This window comes from Amblyraja radiata, chromosome 15 (genome assembly GCF_010909765.2).
Source record: "Amblyraja radiata isolate CabotCenter1 chromosome 15, sAmbRad1.1.pri, whole genome shotgun sequence".
Taxonomy (NCBI): Eukaryota; Metazoa; Chordata; class Chondrichthyes; order Rajiformes; family Rajidae; genus Amblyraja; species Amblyraja radiata.
The window spans coordinates 7,605,442-7,632,034 of NC_045970.1; the positions used below are offsets into that span (position 1 = coordinate 7,605,442).

The window sequence follows — 26,593 nt, forward strand, 5'->3', positions numbered from 1 at the left end:
AAAACCAAAATTAGTCAGTCGAGCAAGCTGGGGTAGTTGAGGTGAGGAGAGTAGTGTGTATGAGGCTAAAGCCTGCATTTTGTAGCATTTGCTATTTTATGGAAATACTTAGTTTAAAGCACGTGTGTATTTTGAAAGGCAATAGAAAGCGTTCAAAAGCCGCATCCCACGTTCTGAGCAGGAAATGACAAATGAAGTGCCTAGTTTTTGTCTTATTGCTATATGCTAGAAAAAGCCTCTTACCACAGTAAAGGGTAAAGATCTTCCTTTGATTTATCCTACCAGCCACAAAACAGCATGCCCGATGTTATCATCTGGATGATATGCGATGAGAAACGAGTTGCCTATGCACGAATTCCAGCTCATGAACTGCTCTACTCAACTACAAGTGAGGAAGCTTGTGGCAGATACTGTGGAAAGACACAGACCATAGTCTTGAAGGTAAACAGGAATGTTACAGCTGACATTAATATAGTGATGCTCTTAAAGCATTTATTTGCTTATTTTGTCAAATTTTGCAAAGATCATTTCAATATTACTTTCTTAAGATCTGTTATAATAGTATAATATTTCGAAATATTATATTCATGTTTTCCCTTTCTTTGCTAAATGGAGTAAGTTTTAATTTATTTGTGAGATATTGGCAAGGAGACGCAATTATTTTCAGCTCAAACTGCATTTGAGATGGTGTGTTGTGTGACCTCTTCAAACTCTAGTCCATGTGATAAGAGAATTCCCCAAAGAGTAATTCGTAGGAACACTATAATTTTGACTGAAATGAGGGAATGACACTGCACTTCCAAGTACAGTTGGTGCCCTGTTTAGAGGTGGAGGTGTTCAGGTGTTTAATATGAACATAGAAACATAGAAAATTGGTGCAGAAGGAGGCCATTCGGCCCTTCAAGCCAGCACCGCCATTCATTGTGATCATGGCTGATCGTCCCCAATCAATAACCCGTGCCCGCCTTCTCCCCAAGTATGGTAGCATTATATACTTGAGAGATGCTTTTGAAGAAAGCTTTGTGAATTGTTGCCGTTTAATTTGCCCTCTGTGTGCTGAAACATGCATTCTTTACCACTTGCTGATGAGTTGATTTAACAATTCCGTTTCTATTTAATTTCGATATTAAATGATTCTCAAAAATCAAGATAAAAATGCTGGCCTTGGCATCTTTTGCAATCCAAGTGCTACTTTAGTTTAGCTTTCCAACCTTATTTATTACTAGTCAGAGCCAAGCTGAAGCTTTCTTGAAATTCCACAACTAGTAGAAACAAAACATGAGAATATCTGCAGTGTTATTTTTGCATTAGTTGTGGTGGATTATGTGTTGAAGTCGTTCCAGTAATCATTTGAGCTGCATTTATGTTTGTGTTAGCAGACTGCGAATGTTTTATGATTTAACTATCCTATACCTAATTTAATGGGCATTTTTTTCCCCCTCTGAAGATGACAACTTTGGCAAAGCATAATTTTTCTTACTCTGACAGTCTCTAAGCAAAGTGTCTACATTTATGAGCTTGGGCAGGAAGTCGGATACAGACATTTTTAATGGTTGAGGACCAATGGCTCTTGCATTAACCATAACCTGCACAACAACTTTGGTGGCAAAAACAGAAAAGTAGACTATTATCTGAATGGTGGCCGATTAGGAAAATGGGAGATGCAACGAGACCTGGGTGTCATGGTACACCAGTCATTAAAAGTAGGCATGCAGGTGCAGCAGGCAGTGAAGAAAGCGAATGGTATGTTAGCATTCATAGCAAAAGGATTTGAGTATAGGAGCAGGGAGGTTCTACTGCAGTTGTACAGGGTCTTGGTGAGACCACACCTGGAGTATTGCGTACAGTTTTGGTCTCCTAATCTGAGGAAAGACATTCTTGCCATAGAGGGAGTACAGAGAAGGTTCACCAGACTGATTCCTGGGATGGCAGGACTTTCATATGAAGAAAGACTGGATAGACTCGGCTTGTACTCGCTAGAATTTAGAAGATTGAGGGGGGATCTTATAGAAACTTACAAAATTCTTAAGGGGTTGGACAGGCTAGATGCAGGAAGATTGTTCCCGACGTTGGGGAAGTCCAGAACAAGGGGTCACAGTTTAAGAATAAGGGGGAAGTCCTTTAGGACCGAGATGAAAACATTTTTTTTCACACAGATTGGTGAGTCTGTGGAATTCTCTGCCACAGAAGGTAGTTGAGGCCAGTTCATTGGCTATATTTAAGAGGGAGTTAGATGTGGCCCTTGTGGCTAAAGGGATCAGGGGGTATGGAGAGAAGGCAGGTACAGGATACTGAGTTGGATGATCAGCCGAAGGCCAACTATCTTGACCTATTTAGTTTATTGATACAGCGTGGAAACAGGCCCGTCAGCCCGAGTGCGAATATCGATCCCCGCACATTAACACTATGGCTAATTTGCAATTATATCAAGCCAATTAACCTACAAACCTGTACGTCTTTGAAGTGTGGGAGGAAACCGATCCCTGAAAAAACCCACGCGGTCACGGGGAGAACGGACAAACTCCATACGGACAGAACCCATAGTCGGGATGGAACCCGGGTCTCTGGTGCTGTAAGGCAGCAACTCCACCGCTGCGCCACCGTGCCATTGTTGCAATTAATAACCTTCCTTCCATCCCAAGGTTAGAGATAGGACAGTTATTTGTGCAATAATTTAATTCTATTCACATACCCTCAATAAATGCTGCATGCAGCATCTCCGCAGCACAATTGAACCCCTCCCCAGTTGAATGTGTGCAAGTCCATAGACGTCTACCTTGTGTGTGATTATTAAAATGCACTGTATTAACTCGCCTCCATCTCCTGCCAGGAGGCTGAGGGCAACAGGCATCTGGAAATGCCAACACCTATAGGTTTGTTAATTCAAGATTGTTAATTCAAGGGTAGTTTTATGCTTGGCTTGCGGAGTTGGCAGTCAGCATTAGCCAGCAGGCAAGATGAAGTATAAAGGAGTCATGGTACGGGTCGCTTCGGAGCTATCCTGTTGTCTGCCTGTGTACTCTGGTCATCCTGCTCACTTTGGCACAGCGCTCCCAATGAAGCGTGTAGGAAGGCACGGTGGTGCAGCGGTAGAGCTTGCAGCGCCGGAGACCCGGGTTCAATCCTGATTACGGGCGCTGTCTGTACAGGGTTTGTACATTCACCTTGTGACCTGCGTGGGTTTTCTGTGATATCTTCGGTTTTCTCCCACGGAAGGCCTCCATTGCCTTCCGTGGCAGAGAATTCCACAAATTCACAACTCTCTGGGTGAAAAAGTTTTTTCTAATCTCCGTTTAAAATGACCTCCCCTTTATTCTTGGACTGTGGCCCCTGATGCTGGACTCCCCCAAAATTGGGATATTATTCTAGCTTGTCCAGTCCTTTTATAATTTTATATGTTTCTATAAGATCCTCTCTCATCTGTCTAAATTCCAGTGAATGCAAGCCCAGTCTTTCCAATCTTTCCTCATTTGACAGTCCCTCCATCCCGAGGATTAACCTTGTGAACGTACGCTGCATTGCTCCAATAGCAAGCATGTCCTTCCACAAATTAGGAGACGAAAACTGCACACAATACTCCAGATGTGGTCTCACCAGGGCCCTGTACAACTGCAGAAGAACCTCTTTACTCCTATACTCAAATCCTTTTGTTATGAAGGCCAACATGCCATTAGCTTTCTTCACTGCCTGCTGTACCTGCATGCTTACTTTCCATGACTGGTGTACAAGGACACCCAGGTCTCATTACACTTCCCTTTTTCCTAATCTGACACCATTGAGATAATAATCTGCCTCCTTGTTCTTGCCGCCAAAGTGGATAACCTCACATTTATCTACATTTCACGACCTGAAACGCGACCCATTCCTTCCCACCAGAGATGCTGCCCGTCCTGCTGAGTTACTCCAGCTTGTTGTGTCTATCTTCAGTTTAAACCAGCATCTGCAGTTCCTTCTTGCACATTGCTGAGCTCTCACTGTTCCTGAGGTTGAACTGACATCCCAGAACGCTTCCGGGACCCACTCGAGTGAAATGTCTTGTTTCGAAGAACCACAACCAGAAACTGATTCCTTCCCCCACACCCACACACCAAACCACAATACAAGTGTGGCATCTGTTCAGATTATTACTGAATAAAGTCAATAATAGCTTCCCTTTAAGTATTAAGATGGTGCATTTATTTTGACATAATTTCCTGGGGTTTAACTGAACCAAACAGTGTCTCAGAATTGATTTTCAAGGTCCATTGCTTTCAAATTTAAACAACCCTGTGAAACTACTGATTTCGCTGCTTGTATCCATTTATTCTATAAGAAGGGAGAAAGTAAGTATATAACGCAGTATCTGTAATATTGTGAGTTGTGGAAGAAAATACTGAATCATGTTTTCGTCCAAGTATTTTCAGATTCAGATTCAGATTCAAACTTTATTGTCATTGTGCAGTGTGCAGTACAGAGACATCCCCTTGTGGAACACTCATTATATTTGTTACTCTTGGCAGTCAACATTGACTGGGGGGCAGAGGGCGGGGGGTGAAGGAGAGGGGGACCAAGAACTGCTGCCATATTATGGATTTCAAAATTAAGCTACTGAAAAGCTGAATCTCAATGTGTTTATTTGACATGTTGTATAATCCAGCCCCACCTTTTCCCCTCTCCCACAAAGAGGAAATCTTTGTAAGTTTTAGTAAACTTTTTGATCGTTAAATTTATTGATTGAAAGACACAGCATGAAAACGTGCTCTTTGGCCCACCGAGTCCACGCCAACCATCCATCACCATTTCACACCAGTTCCATATTATCCTACTTTTCCATCCTATCTCTACACACCGAGAGTAATTTATAGAGGCCGGTTAACTTACAAACACACATGGTCTTTGGGATGTGGGAGGAAACTGGAGATCCCCAGAGGAAACCCCTGCATCACGGGAAGAACGTGCAAGCTCCACACAGACAGTACCCAAGGTCAGGATCAAACCCATGTCTCTAGCTTTACCAGCTGCACCCCTGTGCCACCCCATGCGTTGCGGTGAGCTTACAAGCACCGCCAAATTGTAAAAGAAAGAGTTTAAAGGGCATGTTCCACTTGGGCGTCATTTGCGCGTCATTTATGCGACATCATTCACGCGTCATGACATGCGCATGGTGCGTGGTGACGTAGGCAGTGATGCGCGGTCGCGCGTGGCGCCCCAGGATTTTGGGATGTACAAAATCTTTGCAAATGAGGTCCAAGTGGGACAGGCCCTTTACTAATTGCAAGTGAACTGATGATCCCAGCAGAGAACTGGTAAACGTACTACTCTGAACCTAAACTACCCATTCTCAACGTGAATAACCATCTCTGCACCATGAGAATGTAGTAACTGGTTATATTGGTATGAGTGCAGGCAGGTGGGACTAAGGGGAAATAATTGTTCGGCATGGACTTGTAGGGCCGAGATGGCCTGTTTCCGTGCTGTAATTGTTATATGGTTATATGGTTATACCAGAACCTCCAGATCATGTTCAATATTGCAGGGCGGGTGGGCTGATTGTGTCCAGTGGGCTCCATGGATCACAAGTGTCATCGTGTAACTTGTTTAGCAACTCAATGCTGGCCTTTGTTGAGTCTATGATTGACTTTGCTGTACGAGTTGTAGATGGAACAAATACAAGCTACACTTCTCACAGATTAGATTGGTGGGAAGCTGATTGATGTTTCTGTGGCCACAAATATTATTTCAGGAAGATGTCGCCTCCCAGGTGCCAAGTTCAAAGATGTCATGGAACAACTGCAGAATATTTTTTTTGTTGGCCCTCTATCTCAGTTCAAGATGGAAACAGAAAGAAAAGGAAGGTTCTGGAGTCTGATTGCAAGGAGGATAGAGCAAATAACTTCATGGCTAAAGCAATTGGTGATTGAAGAGAGGCTTTGTATTCATACTACCAAATATGGTGCCCATGACCAAAGATCTTGGCGGAACAAGATGGCGGAACAAGATGGCGGAGCAAGATGGCGGAACAAGATGGCGGAGGCTGGTTACTAAAATGGGTCCTATAATCACCCATGAATCCGCCCATGAGCGTACTACACGTTTGCGTGAGAGTAACCCATCTTGCTCTGCTCTAAGATCTTTGCCCATGACTACCCAAACTGAAAAGCTTGACTTGGTAAAACCAGTAGAAAGAAATTCATCCACTTGTCACTTGCATTGAACACACGTTGTATGTATTTTTAGCATAAAAACAGGCCCTTCAGCCCACAGAGTTCATGCTGACCAGCGTTCCCCGTACACCAACACTATCATACATGCTGGGGATAATTTACAATCTTTACCAAAACCCATTAAAGTCCAAACTGTACATCTTTGGAGTGTGGGAGGAAACCAGAGCACCTGGTTACTGTTGATTACTTGCAATTCTAAATGTTGGATTTTGCTCAAAAAATAAATTTCTTAATCTTTCTCCTAGTATTTGGAAGACAAGTACAAAGGTTCCAAAATACCATCTCAGTTGCGGGTTCGCTTTTGGCTTGGACTTTCGGCCGTGGAGAAAAAATTCAACAGCTTTTCTGAAGGAAACTTCAGTGTATTTTCGGAATTGGTAAGCCAGAAGCATGATTTCTGTTCTAAAATCGGAATGCTTAAGATTCTCCACAAATCGGGAAGCACCTCTGGGCAGATCCAAAGGTTGTCCTTGTTTTACAATGAAAGCAGATTGGCTTTGAACCACATGGATCTAGAGGTGGACTTGGCAGGGTGGATGTGAAGAGGATGTTTCAGCTTGACGGACAACCCAAGGCTCACTGGTTAAAAATGGATTGCACATTCAAGACCAGGAATGCGCCAGGTTTTACGAGACGATGTGAGTCTTTGGAGATCTATTCCTGAAAGGCAGAGCAGGGTCTTTGATTTTCTTACAGATGAGTTAATGCATGGATTCCCTTGAACATTGCACAACATTCTCTATCTTGTATGCAATTAATTTTTTGCTCAGTGAGAAATATTGCAGACCACCAGTGCATGTTGCGTTGTTATCTGCTGTTCGGCTATTGCCCCTCACATACATAAACAAATGGTGGGATTTTGTGTTCACTCGTCGGTACTCGAGACTCTCGTGGACATTTTTCATCATGTTGAAAAATCTTCACGACTCTTCCCGTGCTTTTCTGCCGTTAGCGAGTCTTACCGAGTACCTGCTGTTAGCGTTACGAGCCGCGAGGAGACGTCCCCGAGCTCCGACGGACCCATTACGTTCATTCTTCATGCTTACCATGAGTTTGATTTTTTTTAAACTCGGGAGAGCTCTTGGAATGAGCTCGTACTGTGGGACAGGACTAATAGAGTGTGGAAACAGGCCCTTTGGCCCAACTTGCCAATGCCAGCCAACATGTCCCAGCTACACCACACCTACCTGCCTGCGTTTGGTCCATATCCCTCCAAACCTGTCCTATCCATGTATTTGTCTAACTGTTTCTTAAATGTTGGGATAGTCCCTCCCTCAACTACTTCCCCTGGCAGCTTGTTCCATACATCCACCACCTTTTGTGTGGGAAAATATTCTATTAAATCATTTTCCCCTTCACCGTAAACCTATGTCCTCTGGTCCTCGATTCTCCTACTTTGGGCAAGAGACTCTGTGCATTTACCCGATTCCTCCCGCACTCCAAGCACTGGTGTCAGATGTGTTTGGCAAGATTTTCATGGCTGCATGGTTGACTGTTGAAGACTGTGGTCAGCTGGATGGAGACCATGTACATCTCCTGGAACTCTTGACACTTCTTGCCTCTCTCAGGATACAGATATTGTGTTGGTGGTCATGGTGTCCTGAAGCCACTGTGGGACTATGGAAGCATTCCCTGTGCAAGGGAGGCCCAGTTGACTCTGGAAGATTCCAGCAGGAATCCAAGTGATGCTTCAGTCATTGTCAAGCTTTGCGTAACATCCATTTTCTTTAGTATGCTAGCAGATGATGTGGTGTATGATTTATCCCAAGTTGTGATTGTACTGTCATTGCTAACGTGTTTCCTCCCTCATGTTCAACTGCATATTTGATGGGGTGTTTTACCACTTCTGTATCAGGTAGTAAAAATGTCACTTCCTCTCAGCATAGGGCAGGAAAATCAAAGTGCTACTTTGGTGGCGGAGATCTGAGTGAACCCCACTGAAACACTCTGCTTATTTAATACATTTTGGTCAACAGTCTTGGCCTTTGATCGACCTGTAGTTAAAAATTTTTGTTTGACATCCTTGTGCTTAACCAGACGCTATCATTTTTAATTTAAAAAATGTTTAATTTTCTAACTCGCTCTCAGCTGATGAGTGTCACCTATAAAAAGTGCTCTCGATTTCCACGTGGCTTTTTGTCGAACATTTGATGTAGTTGTTTTGTGTTACTGCTAGTTCTTTTTTAACCTGTTTTTTTTCTTTCTTGTGTGCAGTACGAAAACCAAATCCAGCTTATGGGCAAATGGGGCACTACTGGGCTTGTGGGCCGCCACAAGTTTTCTGATGTGACAGGTAAAATAAAGCTGAAGAAAGAGAGCTTCATGCCCCCGAAAAGCTGGGAATGGGAAGAAGACTGGTTCATTGATCCTGAAAGAAGGTCAGACCCTTGTCCATCTAAATTAACTCTAAACAATTGTACATCATGTTGTTCCCAATATAGTTTAATAAGAAAGACAGAAATATTTTGCTCGTGAACCTGCATCTTTTGCTAAAATATTTGCGCTGGTTTAATTTAATTTTTTTTTAATTTTCTTTCCCCCCCCCCACCTCGTAGAAAAGCAGGAAATCTATTAAAACCCAATAAGGTCAAATAAACAGCAACCCAAACTTTGTATTTAATCGAGAATCAAAGAACAATGAATACAGTAGGAGACCATTCGGACCCTTGTGTTTGTGCCGCTCTTTGAGAGAAACACTCGGATTGTGAGTGGCAACTTACAACCCAGTGGCATCAATATCTCTCAGTTCCCTGTCCCCTGACTGTTTGAAGAAGGGTCTTGACCCAAAGCGTTACCTAATCCTTCTCTACAGAGATGCTGTCTGACCCACTGATTAATGCATCTCTAGTATTACTGGCCTGCCTTTTTTTGTAGCCTTGCAAATTTTATTTTCCAACGTATTTATTCAATTTCCTCTTGAAGGCCAGAGTGGAATCTACTGTTTCTGCATTAGCTGAAACATTTTAGATTCCAACCACACTCGGCTCATTTTCAGAGCTTTTCCTCGTATTGCTTTCAATTGCCTTCCCCTTGAATTTATACCTGTCTTCCTTGCCACTAAAAGGATTGACCTCCCTCTATCTGCTCTGTTCCTGATCCATCAACATGTCATTTACTTCCATCTTATTGGAACATATAAGATTATTAATGGATTGGGCAAGCTGGAGGCAGGAAACATGTACCTGATGTTGAGGGAGTCCAGAACCAGATGCCACAGGCACTGATTGTGGATGATCAACCATGATCACAGTGAATGGCGGTGCTGGCTCGAAGGGCCGAATGTCCTACTCCTGCACCTATTGATTATTCTCTATCTAATCCCCCTTCAGCCTTCTTGCACAAAAACAAAGTCCGAGCCACTCTCGTCTATCTTTGTAACTATAACGCTTCAACCCAAGAACCATGAATCTTTTCTGGACCCTCTAACGCACATATAATTGCAGCGACCAGAAATGGAACTCTTCAGGCAAAGCTCACCGATGTTGTGTCAAGGTAGAACATCCCTGGGTTTTATACTCTGCCTCCTAAGGCCCAGAATACCATCTGGTGTGGCAGCATCTATGGAGCGAAGGAAATAGGCAACGTTTCGGCCCGAAACGTTGCCTATTTCCTTCGCTTCATAGGTGCTGCCGCACCCGCTGAGTTTCTCCAGCAATTTGATATGGGGCTGGAAAGCTGTGCTTTATTCATTTATTTATTTATTTATTGCCACTGCTAGTGTCGAGTTATTGGCTTAAAACACTATTATTCTGAAATGGAGGGCAAGGAAAATGACTAAAGGGTTGTTTAGAGACAGCGTTGTGACAGCATATGTAAGAAAGGCCTATGACAGTGTCAAAAATATTATACACCTTGCATTGCTCTCACTTAATTTTTTTTCTCTGTTGTCAGCCGGGCAACCTTGGCAGCTTTTTAAGTTGCCAAATTACAGTTTAGGTGGTCATTTAAGACGGCTTGCATGACGCGTGCGATAATGTGCTTGGACGAAGTGCGTAGTTACGTCGGAATTATGCTCAATGAAGCATTCACATATTATTTCTGCTTCAAATAAAGCCACAAACTAAACATATTCGCCAATCAAGACGATATATAACACAATGACATGTAGCAAAATTATAATACAGTATCTCAACTCTTTTTACACGTTGCAATGAATGCAATTTCTATTATTTCTTTCCACTTCCAAACATAAATGTGGTTGGATTATTCAGCGTATGATCAACCTCGGTGAGACCAAGCGCAGGCTTGGCGATCGCTTGCCACAACACCTCCACTTAGTTCGCAATAACCAACCTGATCTCCCGGTGGCTCTACACTTCAACTCCCCTTCCCATTCCGAATCCGACCTTTCTGTCCTGGGCCTCCTCCATGGCCAGAGTGAGGCCCACCGCATATTGGAGGAGCAGCACCTCATATTTGCTTGGGTAGTTTACACCCCAGCGGTATGAATATTGGCTTCTCTAATTTCAGGTAGTCCTTGCATTCTCCCTCCTTCCCCTCCTATTCCCAGCTCACCCACAGACTACTGTCTCCGCCTCTTCCTTTCTTTTTCATGACACCCCCCCCCCCTTCCCCCCCGACATCAATCTGAAGAAGGGTCTCGACCCGAAACCTCGTCTATTCCTTCGCTCCACAGATGCTGCCTTACCCGCTGATTTTCTACAGCTTTTTTGTCTACCAATCCCACCACTGGCCACATCTTCCCATCTCCTCCCCTGTTGGCTTTCTGCAGAGACCGCTCCCTCTGTAACTTCCTGGTCAATTCGTCCCTTCCCACCCAAACCACCCCCCCTCCTGGCACTTTCCCTCGCAACCGCAGGAAATGCCACACTTGTCGTTTTAATTAAGTTCAAGACCATGAGGCCATATCTTTTGTTTAAACCAGCATCTGCAGTTCCTTCCTACACACGCTATGCTATACGATAGAACTTTATTAATCCCAGGAGGGAAATTGTGTGTGTGTGTATATATTATACACACACACACACACACACACACACACACACACACACACACACACACACACACACAGTTATATATTCATATTATAAATGACACCATTTTGTTTTCTCGTTTATAACATTGTTTATAGAGTACTATGTTTACATATTCTGTTGTGCTGCTGCAAGTAAGGATTTCATTGTTCTAACTGGGACGTGAGAGAATAAAACATTCTTGACTTACTCCGCTAATGTGTGGGAAAGAACTAGTGTACGGGTAATCAGTGGTCGGCGTGGACTCGGTGGGCTGAAGGGCCTGTTTCTACATTGTATCTTTAAATTAAACTAAAGACATTAAAACCAGAGGGAGTCTAAAGAAGGGTCTCTACCCGAATCGTCACCCAATTTCTTCTATCCTGTGTTGCTGGCTGCTCCATGGAGTTCCCCCGCACAATTAAAGCATGGAATAGTCTTCCACCTACCATAGTTACCCAACCAGACGCAACTACATTTAAGGTACCTCTTTTTTCCCCAAGGACCCTTTTTTGCTTAAGTCCAAGTCAAGAGTCAAGAGAGTTTTATTGTCATGTGTCCCAGATAGGACAATTAAAATCTTGCTTGCTGTCCGGCTCTGCGAGGCTCCCCTAGATCTCGAGGCCCTAAGCTTAAGCTTGTCTAGCTTATAGGTAAATCCATCCCTGTGAGTTAGAGAGAGAGTACGTAGTGGAAAGTAAGTGTGGAGTTGAGGGGCATGTCAATAAATATAGGTTTCTAAGAAATAAGTGGAGGATTCATCTGAAAGTTGGCATTGTCTTTCAACCGAAGATTGACACAAAATGCTGGAGTGACTCAGCACGGCTCAGGCAGCATCTGTGGAGAGATGGATTGTGCAGTCTAAAGAAGGGTCTCCACCCGAAACATCACCCACTCCTTCTCTCCAGAGATGCTGCCTGTCCCACTGAGTTACTCCAGCATTTTGTGTCTATCTTCAGTTTAAACCAGCATCTGCAGTTCCTTCCTATACATCGTCTATGAACTAAACGTCCTCCTTTAATAAAGCATCATAAAGCTTGGCACAGAGGTTGTTAGATCTTTGTCTTGACCTATCCTTTGTCCCCTTCCCCCCCCTCACCCATTAAAAAATGTTCTGAAGTCATTGGCATTGCTTTGCCGACTGACTGTCCTGTTAATTCCCTTTAACACATTTTCCGGTTGTGCCATTTTTCCAACTTTGGTGACTGCACTTAATTTCTGCCCAGAAGGGGGCACTCTCTCACCAGGATTGACTTGCCAGTATGCTGGGATCATGTGTAGTTTGAAACAATGCGGTCAATGCCAGTGCACTGCCAGCTGGTGGCAGCAAACCACACACGATCAAATACAGCCAGATTTCTCTGGTAACCTCTACACAATTGCCTGCGTGTATCTTGTGTTTTAAGATATCAAATATGCCGAGCTGATTTGGATGAGTGAGTTTAGAATCCTCACTAGGTTTGCCAATGGTGTCTAACAGTCAGGAGTTATCTCTGCTCCGTTTAATAAAAATAATGTAAATATCAGCGTGCAAGTTTTGCAAAAATGTGCATTAATAAAGAAAACCAAGCAGGAATATGTTGCAGGTGAATCGTGCTAGACTAACTTCTTTACTGTAATGCAATTGATGTGTGCATGGACTTTGCAAAAGTGTTTAATTAAATGCCTTGTAATAAACTATTTAATAAAATTGCAGCCCATAGAAAAAGTAGAGCATGGATATAAACGTGGCTTTAGAATAGGAAATAAACATGGTTATTATTATTATTTTGGGCTGCTGGATGATGGACAGTTGAGTTCCCCGAATATTGGTACTAAGACTGGTTATATATGAATGCCTTGGGAAACGGATCTGCACAACAAATTTACAAACGAAGCACAAAAAGCTGGAGTAACTCAGCAGGTCAGACAGTATTTCTGGAGAAAAGGAATAGGTGAGGTTTCTGAAGAAGGATCTCGACCTGAAACGTCACCAATTCCTTTTCTCCAGAGATGCTGTCTGACCCACTGAGTTACTCCAGCTTTTTGTGTCTATCTTTGGTTTGAACCAACATTAGCAGTTCCTTCCTACAAATGTATACTATCTAAATGCCGTCAAGTTGGGAAAGGGGAGGTACAACGGGATCTGGGGGTCCTTGTTCATCAGCCTATGAAAGTAAGCATGCAGGTACAGCAGTCAGTGAAGAAAGCGAATGGCATGTTGGCCTTGATAACAAGATAAATCGACTATAGGAGCAAAGAAGTCCTTCTGCAGTTGTACAGAGCCCTAGTGAGACCACACCTGGAGTATTGTGTGCAGTTTTGGTCCCCTAATTTGTGGAAGGACATTATTGCTATTGAGGGAGTGCAGCGTAGGTTTACAAGTTTAATTCCCGGGATGGCGGGACTGTCATATGCTGAGAGAATGGAGCAGCTGGGCTTGTACATTCTGGAGTTTAGAAAGATGAGAGGGTATCTCATTGAAACATATAAGATTGTTAAGGGCTTGGACACGCTAGAGGCAGGAAACATGCTCCCGATGTTGGGGGAGTCCAGAACCAGGGGCCATAGTTTAAGAATAAGGAGTAAGCCATTTAGAACGGAGATGAGGAAACACTTTTTCTCACAGAGAGTGGTGAGTCTGTGGAATTTCTCTGCCTCAGAGGGTGGTGGAGGTGGGTTCTCTGGATGCTTTCAAGAGAGAGCTAGATAGGGCTCTTAAAAATAGCGGAGTCAGGGGATATGGGGAGAAGGCAGGAACGGGGTACTGATTGGGAATATCAGCCATGATCATATTGAATGGTGGTGCTGGCTCGAAGGGCCAAATGGCCTACTCCTGCACCTATTGTCTATTGTCTATTGTATAAGTGATACATAACTGAGAAGTGTGGTAGATGGTGAGGAGGGAGTCTACCGCTATCCAAGCAGATGTGATCTGGACTGGGTGAGCATGTAACAGATAAGTGATCTCAAATGGGAAATACTGTATTATAAAAGGAAGAATAAGGAAAGTTGGTAAATAATGGTACTGGGTAAATACTGGGTGCATATGTGAAAATCTCTCTGAATACGATTGGTTTAAGAAATATATATTTTCTTTCAACATAAAAGCAGCTTGAGGAACCAGAGCTTAATTAGTAAACGTATGGAATGTAAAAGCAAAAAGGTTGTGTTGAACCTTTATAAATGTTTGTGTAAAATAGTCATGTGGGTGAAGATCTTGTTTTACAGGGGTTGATTGGGAGAAGTGGTGGTGGGTGGGGTGAAGTGGAACAGGGAAAGGTGGGATGTGATTTAAAGATCAAATGCAGAGCCCTCCGTAATGTTTGGGACAAAGACCCATCATTTATTTATTTGCCTCTGTGCTCCACAATTTGAGATTTGTAATAGAAAAAATCACATGTGGCTAAAGTGCACATTGTCAGATTTTAATAAAGGCCATTTTTATACATTTTGGTTTCACCATGTAGAAATTACAGCAGTGTTTATACATAGTCCCCTCATTTCAGGACACCATAATATTTGGGCCACAGCAATGTCATGTAAATGAAAGTTGTCATGTTTAGTATTTTGTTGCATATCCTTTGCACGCAATGACTGCTTGAAGTCTGTGATTCATGGACATCACCAGTTGCTGGGTGTCTTCTCTGGTGGTGCTCTGCCAGGCCTGTATTGCAGCCATCTTCAGCTTATGCTTGTTTTGGGGGCTAGTCCCCTTCAGTTTTCTCTTCAGCATATAAAAGGCATTCTCAATTGGGTTCAGATCGGGTGATTGACTTGGCCACTCAAGAATTGCCCATTTGTAACTTTGAAAAACTCCTTTGTTGCTTTAGCAGTATGTTTGGGATCATCGTCTTGCTGTAGAATGAACCGCCGGCCAATGAGTTTTGAGGCATTTTTTTTAACTTGAGCAGATAGGATTTGTGTAACCACTTCAGAATTCATTATGCTACTACCATCAGCAGTTGTATCATCAATGGAGATAAGTGAGCCAGTACCTTCAGCAGCCATACATGCCCAGGCCATAACACCCCCACCACTGTGTTTCACAGATGAGGTGGTATGCTTTGGATCTTGGGTAGTTCCTTCTCTCCTCCATACTTTGCTCTTGCCATCACTATGATATAAGTTAATCTTCATCTCATCTGTCCACAAGACCTTTTTCCAGAACTGTGGTTGCTCTTTTGTACCTCTTGGCAAACTGTAACCTGGCCATCCTATTTTTTGCTGCTAACCAGTGGTTTGCATCTTGCAGTGTAGCCTCTGTATTTCTGTTCATGAAGTCTTCTGCGGGCAGTGGTCATTGACAAATCCAAAGTGTTTCTGATCTGTCGGACAGGTATTAGGGGATTTTTCTTTATTATAGAGATAATTCTTCTGTCATCAGCTGTGGAGGTCTTCCTTGGCCTGCCAGTCCCTTTGCAATTAGTAAGCTCACAGGTGCTCTCTTTCTTCTTAATGATGTTCCAAGCAGTTTATTTTGGTAAGCCTAAGGTTTGGATGATGTCTCTAACAGTTTTATTTTTGTTTCTCAGTCTCATAATGGCTTCTTTGACTTTCATTGGCACAACTTTGGTCCTCATGTTGATAAACAGCAATAAAAGTTTCCAAAGGTGATGAAAAGACTGGAGGAAAGACTAGGTGCTGAGAGCTCTCTTATACCTGCTTTATGGAGGCAATTAAACACACCTGAGCAATTACAAACTCCTGTGAAGCCATGTGTCCCAAACATTATGGTGCCCTGAAATGGGGGGACTATGTATAAACACTGCTGTAATTTCTACATGGTGAAACCAAAATGTTTAAAAATGGCCTTTAATAAAATCTGACAATTTGCACTTTGCACATGTGATTTATTCTATTACAAATCTCAAATTGTGGAGCACAGAGGCAAATAAATAAATGATGGGTCTTTGTCCTAAACATTATGGAGGACATTTGATCAAAAGTAAAGGAAATTGGAGAGGGTTCGGGGAGAAAACCCTTGACATTGGTAAGAGTCAAGAGCTAGTGGTCATATATTTTGAGTAATTGACAAAAGATCCAGAGTATCATGGGGAGAAACCTTCTCTTGAGCAGTGAGAAGTCATGGTCTGGACTAAATGCCAGAGAGGAGGGGAGAGCAGATTTGGTCTCCTTTGTTGTATAAGATAATTGAAGGTGGAGGAGGGCAGGCCTGATGTTACAGGACTATAAAGAGTGAGGAACTTGGAGTAAATGGGCTGCTTTGGTAGTGAGCGGTTTGTAATCCTCAGTGTCCACTTCCCACAGTGTGATGCTCCCACAGACATTGTGGCTGAACTTGGGGGAAGTTGACATGCTTTATAACTGAAGAGCAGTTTGAATAGGTTTTCAGGCAGTGAATGACAATAGACAATAGGTGCAGGAGTAGGCCATTCGGCCCTTAGAGCCAGCACGGCCACTCAATGTGATCATGGCTGATCATCCCCAATCAGTACCCTGTTCCTGCCTTCTCCCCATATCCCCTGACTCCGCTATTCTTAAGAGCACTATCTAGCTCTCTCTTGAAAGCATCCAGAGAACCTGCCTCCACTGCCCTCTGAGGCAGAGAATTCCACAGACTCACCACTCTCTGTGAGAAAAAGTGTTTCCTCGTTTCCGTTCTAAATGACTTACTCCTTATTCTTAAACTGTGGCCCCTGGTTCTGGACTCCCCCAACATCGGGAAAATGTTTCCTGCCTCTAGCGTGTCCAAGCCCTTAACAATCTTATATGTTTCAATGAGATATCCTCTCATCCTCCTAAACTCCAGAGTGTACAAGCCCAGCTGCTCCATTCTCTCAGCATATGACAGTCCCGCCATCCCGGGAATTAACCTTGTAAACCTACGCTGCACTCCCTCAATAGCAAGAATGTCCTTCCTCAAATTAGGTTGGAATGGTTGACGCTACCTTGCTAGAACCCTGGAGAGTGTGGCTAACAATTTAATGCAGCGGAAGGAAGAAGGAATAGATCACGTGGAAGATTTTTGAGGTCAGCTGTGCGTAGATGAATCAATGCAGCTTGTGAATTGCATGGATAATGGATTGTAGGGGTCTGATAAGGATGCAAGAGAACTGGGATGATGGCCAAATAGGAATTGCTCTGGGGCAGAATATGGCAACATAGAACAGAAATTGTGGCTTCATTACTACTCTTCCCAATTAACAAGATTTTGATGGTAAATACTTTTAATTTCAAAGCATGCAATGATTATGAATCTGTTACAGATCTGCACCAGATGCAGCCTTTACTTCCTCTTCTGCCTCACCTACACCCTCCATAATCACTCTCACACTTACCTTGGGAAAGTCTTTGAACCTATTGTACAGTCTCTGCTAAAACTAAACTGATCATCTATTCTGCCAAAGATTTTTAAAATAGCAATTGATTATTGGAAAAAAAGAATAAAGCAAACTATATAATGCCTCTTAATAACTGAGCTTACTAAGATCAACATGTTAATCGTTGGATCATTTCACTTCCTTGGTGAGTGGAAGATTGTGCACTCATCGTGTTGAAAGCTGACATGCTCATCACCTTGGACTGAAAGGACAGATTCCCCCCCCCAGTATCTGGGGCCAAGCATATGCTGCCCCCTTCCAATCTTTAAGAAATCTAATGCTGCATTTGTTCTGAATTTCCTTTAGGCAGAATCAGATTTTTTCCATGTGACTTGAGGAATCTCGTTACATTGATTACTTTCTAGCCTCTCTGACGCATTGGTTTGTGTCAATCCCAAATGGGAGGAGAAATGCCTTCATGTATTATTTAGCTAAACCAGTCTGAAGAAAGGTGTTGACCGGAAATGTCACCCATTCCTTCACTCCAGAGATGCTGCCTGTCTGCCTGTCTGTGTCCAGCATTTTGTGTCTAGAATAGAATAGTTTCTTTATTGTCATTGTAACATGAACCATGTACAACGAAATTGTAAAATGTCAGCCAGTCAGTGCACCATTCAAACATTTCTAAAAGCTAACGATACATACAAGGTAAAATATTTAAAAAAGATAAACAACTAAAATAAATATCATAAAAATAGCACGCATAAACACCCAGCCCTACATCCTTCTGTCGATTTCACAGTCTCTTAGTATGTATCGCCCCTGCGTTCCTTGGTGGCTACATTTAGTGCCTTTATAGCAGTGGGGTAAAAACTGTTTTTAAGTCTGTTTGTCCTTGTCCTTGTAGATCTGTACCGTCTGCCTGACGGTAACAGTTCAAACAGGGAGTGTCCGGGGTGGGAAATGTCCTTTATAATACTGTGGGATTTTTTGATGCAGCGGGAACTGTGTAAGTCCTCCAAGGTAAGGAGAGGGCAGCCGACAATCCTCTGGGCGTTGTCAATGGCCCTCTGGAGCGCTTTCCTCTGAGCCGCTGTGCAGCTGGTGTACCATACGCATACACAGTATGTTAGGATGCTCTTAATGGAGCACCGATAAAAGGACAGCAGCAGTCTCTGAGTGATGTTATTCTTCCTGAGCACCCTCAGGAAGTGCAGTCTCTGCTGGACCTTTTTCAGCAGCGCAGAGGTGTTCACGCTCCACGTCAGGTCCTCCTCAATATGGATTCCCAGGAAGCGGAAATCCTATGGTATAAACCAGCATCCGCAGTTCCTATCGACACACCTAGCTAAATTCTTGATCCCTCCCCCAATTAATCTCATTGCTAAGACCCAACGAGGGAGGGGAAAAGAGACGGATCAAGCAAGACAAATATTTATATTTCATGTCAAACTGGGTGATCGTTTTGCTGAGCACCTTCACTCAGTCCGCCTGGTCCTACCTGATCTCCCGGTTGCCAAACTCTTCCCATTCACACTGACCTTTAAATCCTGGGCCTCCTGCATTGTCAGTGAGGCCAAATACAAATTGGAGGAACAGTACCTCATATTTCACTTGGGCAGCTTACGCCTCAGAGGTATGAATTTTGATTTCTCTAACTTCAAGTAACCCTTCTATTTCCCTCTCTCTCTGTCCCTCCCCAACCCAAGTCATGTACTTGTTTCAAAGTTGTCTTGTTGGGTCTCATTGTAACTCGTTTTCACCCAGCCCACAGCTAACAATGGCCGTTTTCCTTCATCATTGTTACTTTTCAGCATATCTTTCACTCATCTGTTCTATATCTCTCTACATCACCGTCTATATCTCTCGTCTCCCTTTCCCCCTGACTTTCAGTCTGAAGAAGGGTCTCGACGCGTAACATCACCTATTCCTTTTCTCCAGATACGTTTCCTGACCTGCTGAGTTGCTTCAGCTTTTTGTGTCTATCCTAATTTTCCTTTTCCTCATGAATTATCTGTTTAAGAAGAGGCAAAGGGAGAATTCTCCACCTCTAACGAGGGGGCCTGAGATTATGTAATCGTTTAAACTCTGATGTTTTCCCCTTCATTTCATTACTATGATCCAATGCGGGAGAAGCAAAGACAAATATTTGTATTTCAGTGTATACAATTTAAACAATGTATCCAATTTAACGTGGCCTATTTTATTTTTGTCAGTTTGCTAACAGAAGCTGATGCTGGCCACACGGAATTTATTGATGAAGTCTATGAAAATAACGCTCGCTATCCTGGGGCTGAATGGAAAATAGCAAAGGAGCCTTACACTGATGTGGTGTGTATTGTGATATGTGTTTCAAATGTGACATTGATTATCCAATTAGAAAAACTAATTGAGCACAGTTTGCGAGTCCCTTTGTACAGTATAGTGTGCTCTCCATCCATAGCCAAATAACACATGGTAACAGTTGTGACCTCTGAGCACTGCTTTAATGAGCTTATGTTGAGTTCAATTTTGGGTCTCGCATTATAAGTAGGATCCATGGAAATCCTGCTGGTTTGGCACAAGTTCCAGCATGGTGCAAGCTCCTACACTGCAGAAAATAAGCAAACAAAGCTCATTTGGCTCCCGTGTCACTTGCGTAATTTTAATGACTCAAATCCCATGAACTCTTCAACTTGCAGTGATTTGAAACTGACTCAAAATACACACATGCGTTATTATAACCATACAACATACCGAACTCCCACGAGCTGTGTCACTAGGACAGATGAGGTATTTCCATGCAGAATATAAATTATTTTCAGCTATAACCTGAAAGCTTGCAATGAACTCCACTAATACCACCTTGCTTCATGCTTGCAGACAACATTGTCTCTTGCAGTCCGACTACTTGCCAGCTGCAATTTGAATTGCCAGATGAGAACTACTACACTATTTGTTGATGCCAGATGCAATATCTGTAAATCTTTCTCTGTGGCTTTTTGTGCAGGAAAGATGTCTTGAATTGTTTACAATTAATTAATACATTGGTAATTTGAAATCTGCTCCAACTGATTAAACTAAAGCTGTTTCTAATCCTGATTCTATAACTGTTCCTTGGAGATGGCTTGTAATTTATTTTTAATAGAACGGAGAAAAGAGTTTATCAAAAGACGAATTTGAACCTCCAGCAGGGTGGAACTGGATGGATGAGTGGGAGTATGATGTCAACCGAGCTGTTGATGAGAATGGTAATTTTTGCGGTTCTCATTTAGTTTTTTTTTATGTTTGGGTGAAGGGAGGGACGGTTTTATTCTTTCAGTAGTTTTCACCGTTTCCTCTGTTCCAGTTAATTTGTAATAAATGAGTAATTAATAGTTTGTGACAGTTTCAAAAGCAATTGATTTCCTTTCAAAATGAATTTGATCCTTTAGTTAATCAGTAAATGGTATTGATATGCCATTACAATCTATTCGGCGTGCATTAATTCTCTTCAGGTAACTTGCAGCAAAGGTTCAAAACTGTTCATTGTAAACGGACTGAAAGAAAGCATAACCGTGAAAAGATTTCAAAGATCAGCTGAATAAATATGACCAGCAGTTGTATTCATAGAAACATCGAAAATAGGTGCAAGAGGAGGCCATTCGGCCCTTCGAGCCAGCACCGCCATTCATTGTGATCATGGCTGATCGTCCCCAATCAATAACTCGTGCCTGCCTTCTCCCCATATCCCTTGATTCCACTAACCTCTAGAGCTCTATCTAACTCTCTCTTAAATCCATCCTGTGATTTGGCCTCCACTGCTCTCTGTGGCAGGGAATTCTACAAATTCACAACTCTCTGGGTGAAAAAAATTGTTCTCACCTCAGTCTTAAATGGCCTCCCCTTTATTCTAAGACTGTGGTCCCTGCTTCTGGACTCGCCCAACATTGGGACAATTTTTCCTGCATCTGGCTTGTCCAGTCCTTTTATAATTTTATATGTTTCTATAAGATCCCCCTCATCCTTCTAAACTCTAGTGATTACAAACCTAGTCGTTTCAATCTTACCTCATATGACAGTCCCGCCATCCCAGGGATCAATCTCGTGAACCTCAATCACAAGGATGTCCTTCCTCAAATTAGGAGACCAAAACTGTGCACAATACTCCAGATGTGGTCTCACCAGAGCCCTATATACTGCAGAAGTGTTCCTTGTTAACTCTGCAGAAAAAAAATAAAAGTTATGCTTTGTTTTGATGTGCAGGCCAGAGACTTTGATGTGTGCCCTAGATGATAATTTAATAAATGCTGATAGAACATATTCTGGGTTGAACATGTCTTCTCTGTTATTCATTGCAATTGGGCAGAACTAGCATGTTGTAATCAATTGAGTGTGAAGCTGCTGTCAGTGAGGAATTATTGGAGAAGTGCTGGAGAAGACGCCAGCAATTTAAATTTTTTTCTTAAATTTTAAGATTAGAGATACAACATGGAAACAGACCCTTTGGCACACAGAGTCTACGCCGACCATCAATCACCCATTCACACTAGTCCTATGTTATCCCACTTTCTCATCCACTCTACACATTAGGGGCAATTTACAGAGGCCAATTAACCTACAAACCCAGACAAATCAAGTGATATGGGGAGAAGGCAGGCACGGGTTATTGATTGGGGACGATCAGCCATGATCACAATGAATGGCGGTGCTGGCTCGAAGGGCCAAATGGCCTCCTCCTCCACCTATTTTCTATGTTTCTATCTTTGGGATGTGAGAGGAAACCGGATCACCTGTAGGAAACCCACACGGTCACAGAGAGAACATGCAAACTCCATACAAACAGCACCCGAGTTCCGGATCGAACCCGGGTCTCTGGCACAGTGAGGCAGCAGTTCGATAACAACATTTCACATGCTTCAATATCATTTCCCATGCAACCAATTTTCTCCACCCTTTCTCTACACTCTCGCACGATAGGAATGTGGGTGGAAACGCGGACCCTGGGGAACCCCCAGGAGAAGGTGTACTGCTGGAGGTGGGAATTGAACCTGGGTCTCTGGCGAAGCAAGGCTGTGGCTGTGTCTGCCACTGTGTCCACCTGTTTACAAAATAATTTAAAATTCCATAATCTCTTAATTGGATAGTTACATCTAAGTATACATTTACTTTTGGATAAATGCACTGGACCTAGATTGAAGGCTTTCGTGGAATCTTCTGTATTGCCAATTCAATAATATAGATATTACCTGCATCATTTTGGGTATGATTTGGTGTATACACTAAAGATCTTGGCCGTTAGTTCCACACATGAGTTGATTTAATGAATTATGTTGCACCTTATACGCTGCTAAAAATCTGGTTTGACAAATTTAACACATTCTTCTCCCATTTTTGTTTGGCATTTTATTTAAGTTTACAGGGTATTAGATGCGAGCAGTGCAGTTGGTGAGATGTTCAAAAGGTATATGATAAAGTAATGCAAGACTTGCTGGTGCTTAGAAGGATAAGGGAGGACCTAATTGAAACTAACTGAACAGTGAAAGGCTTTGATAGAGTAGATGTGGAGAGGATGTTTCCACTAGTGGACCACAGGTCATAATCTCAGAATTTAAGGACGTTTGTTTAGGAAGTAGATGAGGAGGAATTTCTTTAGTCGAGGGTGGTGAATTTGTGGAATTCTTTGCCACAGAAGGCTGAGGAGGCCAAGTCAATAGATATTTCTCAGGGAGCGATAGATAGATTATTGATTAGTGCAGTGTCAGGAGTTTATGGAGAGAAGGCAGGAGAGTGGGGTTAGGAGGGAGAGATAGATCAGCCATGGCAGAGCAGACTTGATGGGCTGAATGGCCTAATTCTGCTCCTATCACGTGATATTATGATTTCAGAAAGTGATGACATGGGACTTTGTGTTTTGGTCGTTAGCTGGTGTGGACTCTAGGCTGAATGCCTGCTTTCTGTGCAATTTTGGTTAATTTGGAATTGAATGACCAACTTGCAGACTCTTTAGGATGCTAGAAAAAAAATATTGGATTTCAAAGATATAATTCTGCTTATTAAGGGGAATGGAAGTTGCCCAAAACTGTACTGTGAATAATCTGTGGTATTTGTGTTAAAATAGTGAAATACTTAATGAATTCAACGTCAATTTTAATTGAAGAAAGTTAGGTACATATTCTGTCCTTTACCAGTGTCATAATACTACACATCATTGGGATTACCAGTGTTTTAATAGATCCGTTTTCTGGAGTGTTTGACTTGTGTAACAAGGTTTTTTTTGGAGGGGGGGGGTTTATTTTATTTATTAGAAGTAGTGTACATTACAATGATATAAGCCAAAAATAACATAATACATTTCCTGTACCACTTCATATTTTAAACTTTAAAAAGAAGAAAAGTAAAGAGAGTTAAATAGGATAGTAGGTGTGTGAAAGGTGACTTGTGTAACAAGGTTTTATAAGGACAATTTTTTAATTTTTAATTTCTTTTTGTACTTACTTTGGCACCTCTCTTTGGTCTCTTCCGCATATTGCAGGTTGGGAATATGGACTAACCATTCCCCCAGATGACAAACCTAAATCCTGGGTTTCAACGGAGAAAATGTATCTCACACAGAAGCGCCGACGCTGGGTGCGAAGACGCAAAAAGGACAAACAGCAAAGTGTACATTCATCGAAGGTATATTCTGACAGGCAAATGACTTGAAAGTTGCAAGCACAGCAATGGAGTTGTATCATATTTGGGGAAGATACTGATATGCCTGAATTGTGTATTTTAAAAAAAAAAAAAATCGTCTGCATTTCTCAAATTCTTGAACATAAATTGTACAGATATTCCCTTTAATCTGTGCAAAATCTCTAGCTGTTCCGCACTGTGTGGGCAGAAATAACACGGATTGCAAAGCAAGTTCAATAATAATATCAAATGCTTTATTGCAGAAAACAACCATTCATTTGTAAAGGTATAGAAACAAAATATCGCAGCCTGATGCTGACATTTAACATTTTTTGTAAGTGATAGGAGCAGAATTCGGCCTTTCAGCTCAATAATTCTACCCCGCCATTCAATCATGGCTGTTCTATCTCTCCCTCCTGACCACATTCTCCTGCCTGCTCCCCATAACCTCTGACACCCGTACTAATGAAGAATCTATCTATCTCTGCCTTAAAAATATCCATTGTCTTGCCTTCTGTGGCAAAGAATTCCACAAACTCACCACCATCTGACAAAAGAAATTCCTCCTCATCTCTTTCCTAAAGGAAAGCCCTTTAATTTTGAGGCTATGACCTCTGGTCCTAGACTCTCCCACTAGTGGAAACAACCACTCCACATCCATGGAAGCCATGTTGTGACGGCTTGTATTTGCTTTGGGCCTTCAGACCAAGTCACCTGACCAGGATTCAGAAGGATGGGAATATGCATCTCTAATTGGCTGGAACTTTCACATGAAGAAGCGGAAATCTGACACTTACAGGCGTCGAAGATGGAGGAGGAAGATGGCACCATCTGGGCAATTGAAGGATGCTGCAATCTTCCGATTGGAAGGTGCTCTTGTAAGTAAAATAACCCGCTTTTAAACCGGGTAATGCTGCCTCTTTCTATGGAATTTAATTGTGCCACTATATATTGGACAGCTAGCATATCCTCATTAAGAGATGTATGATTTATTCTATTGAATTGTGGAGGGTTTTTTAAAAAGCATTAATTTTCCATACTTTTATGAGCTCGAGAGGAGTGAAATAATACAGCATTACAGCCAAGGTAGACAAAAATGTTGGAGAAACGCAGTGGGTGAGGCAGCATCTATGGAGCGAAGGAAATAGGCAAATAGGTTTCAGGTCGAAACCCATCTATTTCCTTCGCTCCATAGATGCTGCCTCACCCGCTGAGTTTCTCCAGCATTTTTGTCTACATTTGATTTTCCAGCATCTGCAGTTCCTTCTTAAACAGCATTACAGCCATCTCGGTGCAAATATTGACACAAAATGCTGGAATAACAGCGTCTCTGAATAGAAGGAAATTGTGATATTTTGGGTCTTGACCCGTAACGTCACCCGTTCCTTCTCTCCAGAGATGGTGCCTGGAGTTACCCCAGCATTTTGTGTCTATCTTCGATGTAAACCAGCATCTGCAGTTCCTTCTTAAACAGCATTACAGCCATCTCTGTGCAAATATTGACACAAAATGCTGGAATAACAGTGTCTCTGAATAGAAGTGACATTTTGGGTCCCGACCAGCTTGGAGTTACTCAAGCATTTTGTGTCTATCTTCAATGTAAACCAGCATCTGCAGTTCCTTCCTACATATACTCAGTGCAAATATTTCTGGCCGTAACTGCTAGTGTAGGATTTGCGTGCATCTGTGTGCTTTTTGTATCCTCATTTGAAGTATGATGTGAAATTCACATTGCTGCTTTTGTGGTTGTGGCTGTAAAGTGGGACTCTCGGGGCAAATAAGTGACCCTAAATGTATGGGTAATGGTTTGTTTTCATCTCTTTAAGGCTCCACCTCCTGGCGAGGATGATGATAAATCACCAACAGACTCGATATTTGGAGGAAGTGCTCCTACGATCTCCTGCGTGTTTGACCGTACGTAAATCTCTGTAGCTCTGAACGCCCAGGCATCGACTGCCAAGGGGAATGCAGGCGTGTCTTTTTTTTTTTGCGAAATTAATCACAAAAACTAATGTTTAACAAATTATACAGTCGTTAGTGTGTGTTTATCTCTTCTTCCCCTGAGGCCTGTGAACCAGTGGCCAGCAATCCATCTTGCTGTTTCCCCAATTTGTAACAACATGTTGAAGCTACTGTATTTACCCTGGTGGACAAGGGACAGTGTTAATCTAACCCCATTTACTCTGCTATTCCAGTTTATTTGTTTGGTCGATGGAGGACTCATCAATCAATCTTTCAGCAGTGGTTGGCTTGAATAGAATCTGACCCTTGACCTTGACTTTACAATGCAAATCCTTGATTTGGATGGCAGGCTGTGTTCGTATATAGCAAGGGTTCCCAACCAGGGGTAAATGTTGCCTACCCAGGGGGTACATTTGTTGATTCTGGATTTGTACATAGATTTTCTCTTTGACATGACTGTGTTTGGTTCAGTTAATCATTAGTTGTTCATAAATATGTGAAATAACATTGATATGTGCTATTATGGGCAGTCACGGTGGCGCAGCGGTAGAGTTGCTGC

At 42.5% G+C, this 26,593-nt stretch overlaps 1 protein-coding gene and 1 long non-coding RNA gene across 4 annotated transcripts in view; one reads left to right on the forward strand and one right to left on the reverse strand.

The window, feature by feature from the left end:
* The window catches only part of myof (myoferlin), a 282,434-nt gene that overhangs the window by 115,942 nt on the left and 139,899 nt on the right, over positions 1 to 26,593 (forward strand). For all 3 annotated transcript variants that reach the window (XM_033033586.1, XM_033033588.1, XM_033033587.1), the window contains 8 exons: positions 286 to 441; positions 6,449 to 6,580; positions 8,418 to 8,581; positions 19,656 to 19,770; positions 20,567 to 20,669; positions 23,933 to 24,075; positions 24,777 to 24,950; positions 25,899 to 25,986. In XM_033033586.1, the coding sequence (XP_032889477.1) occupies positions 286 to 441; positions 6,449 to 6,580; positions 8,418 to 8,581; positions 19,656 to 19,770; positions 20,567 to 20,669; positions 23,933 to 24,075; positions 24,777 to 24,950; positions 25,899 to 25,986 (1,075 nt within the window). The remainder of the gene's footprint in view (positions 1 to 285; positions 442 to 6,448; positions 6,581 to 8,417; positions 8,582 to 19,655; positions 19,771 to 20,566; positions 20,670 to 23,932; positions 24,076 to 24,776; positions 24,951 to 25,898; positions 25,987 to 26,593) is intronic.
* Positions 4,729 to 22,001, reverse strand: LOC116981003. The gene is made up of 3 exons (XR_004414138.1): positions 21,979 to 22,001; positions 13,453 to 13,457; positions 4,729 to 4,814 (listed from the first exon to the last, which is right to left on the reverse strand). It is a non-coding gene; the product is annotated as an uncharacterized LOC116981003 (long non-coding RNA).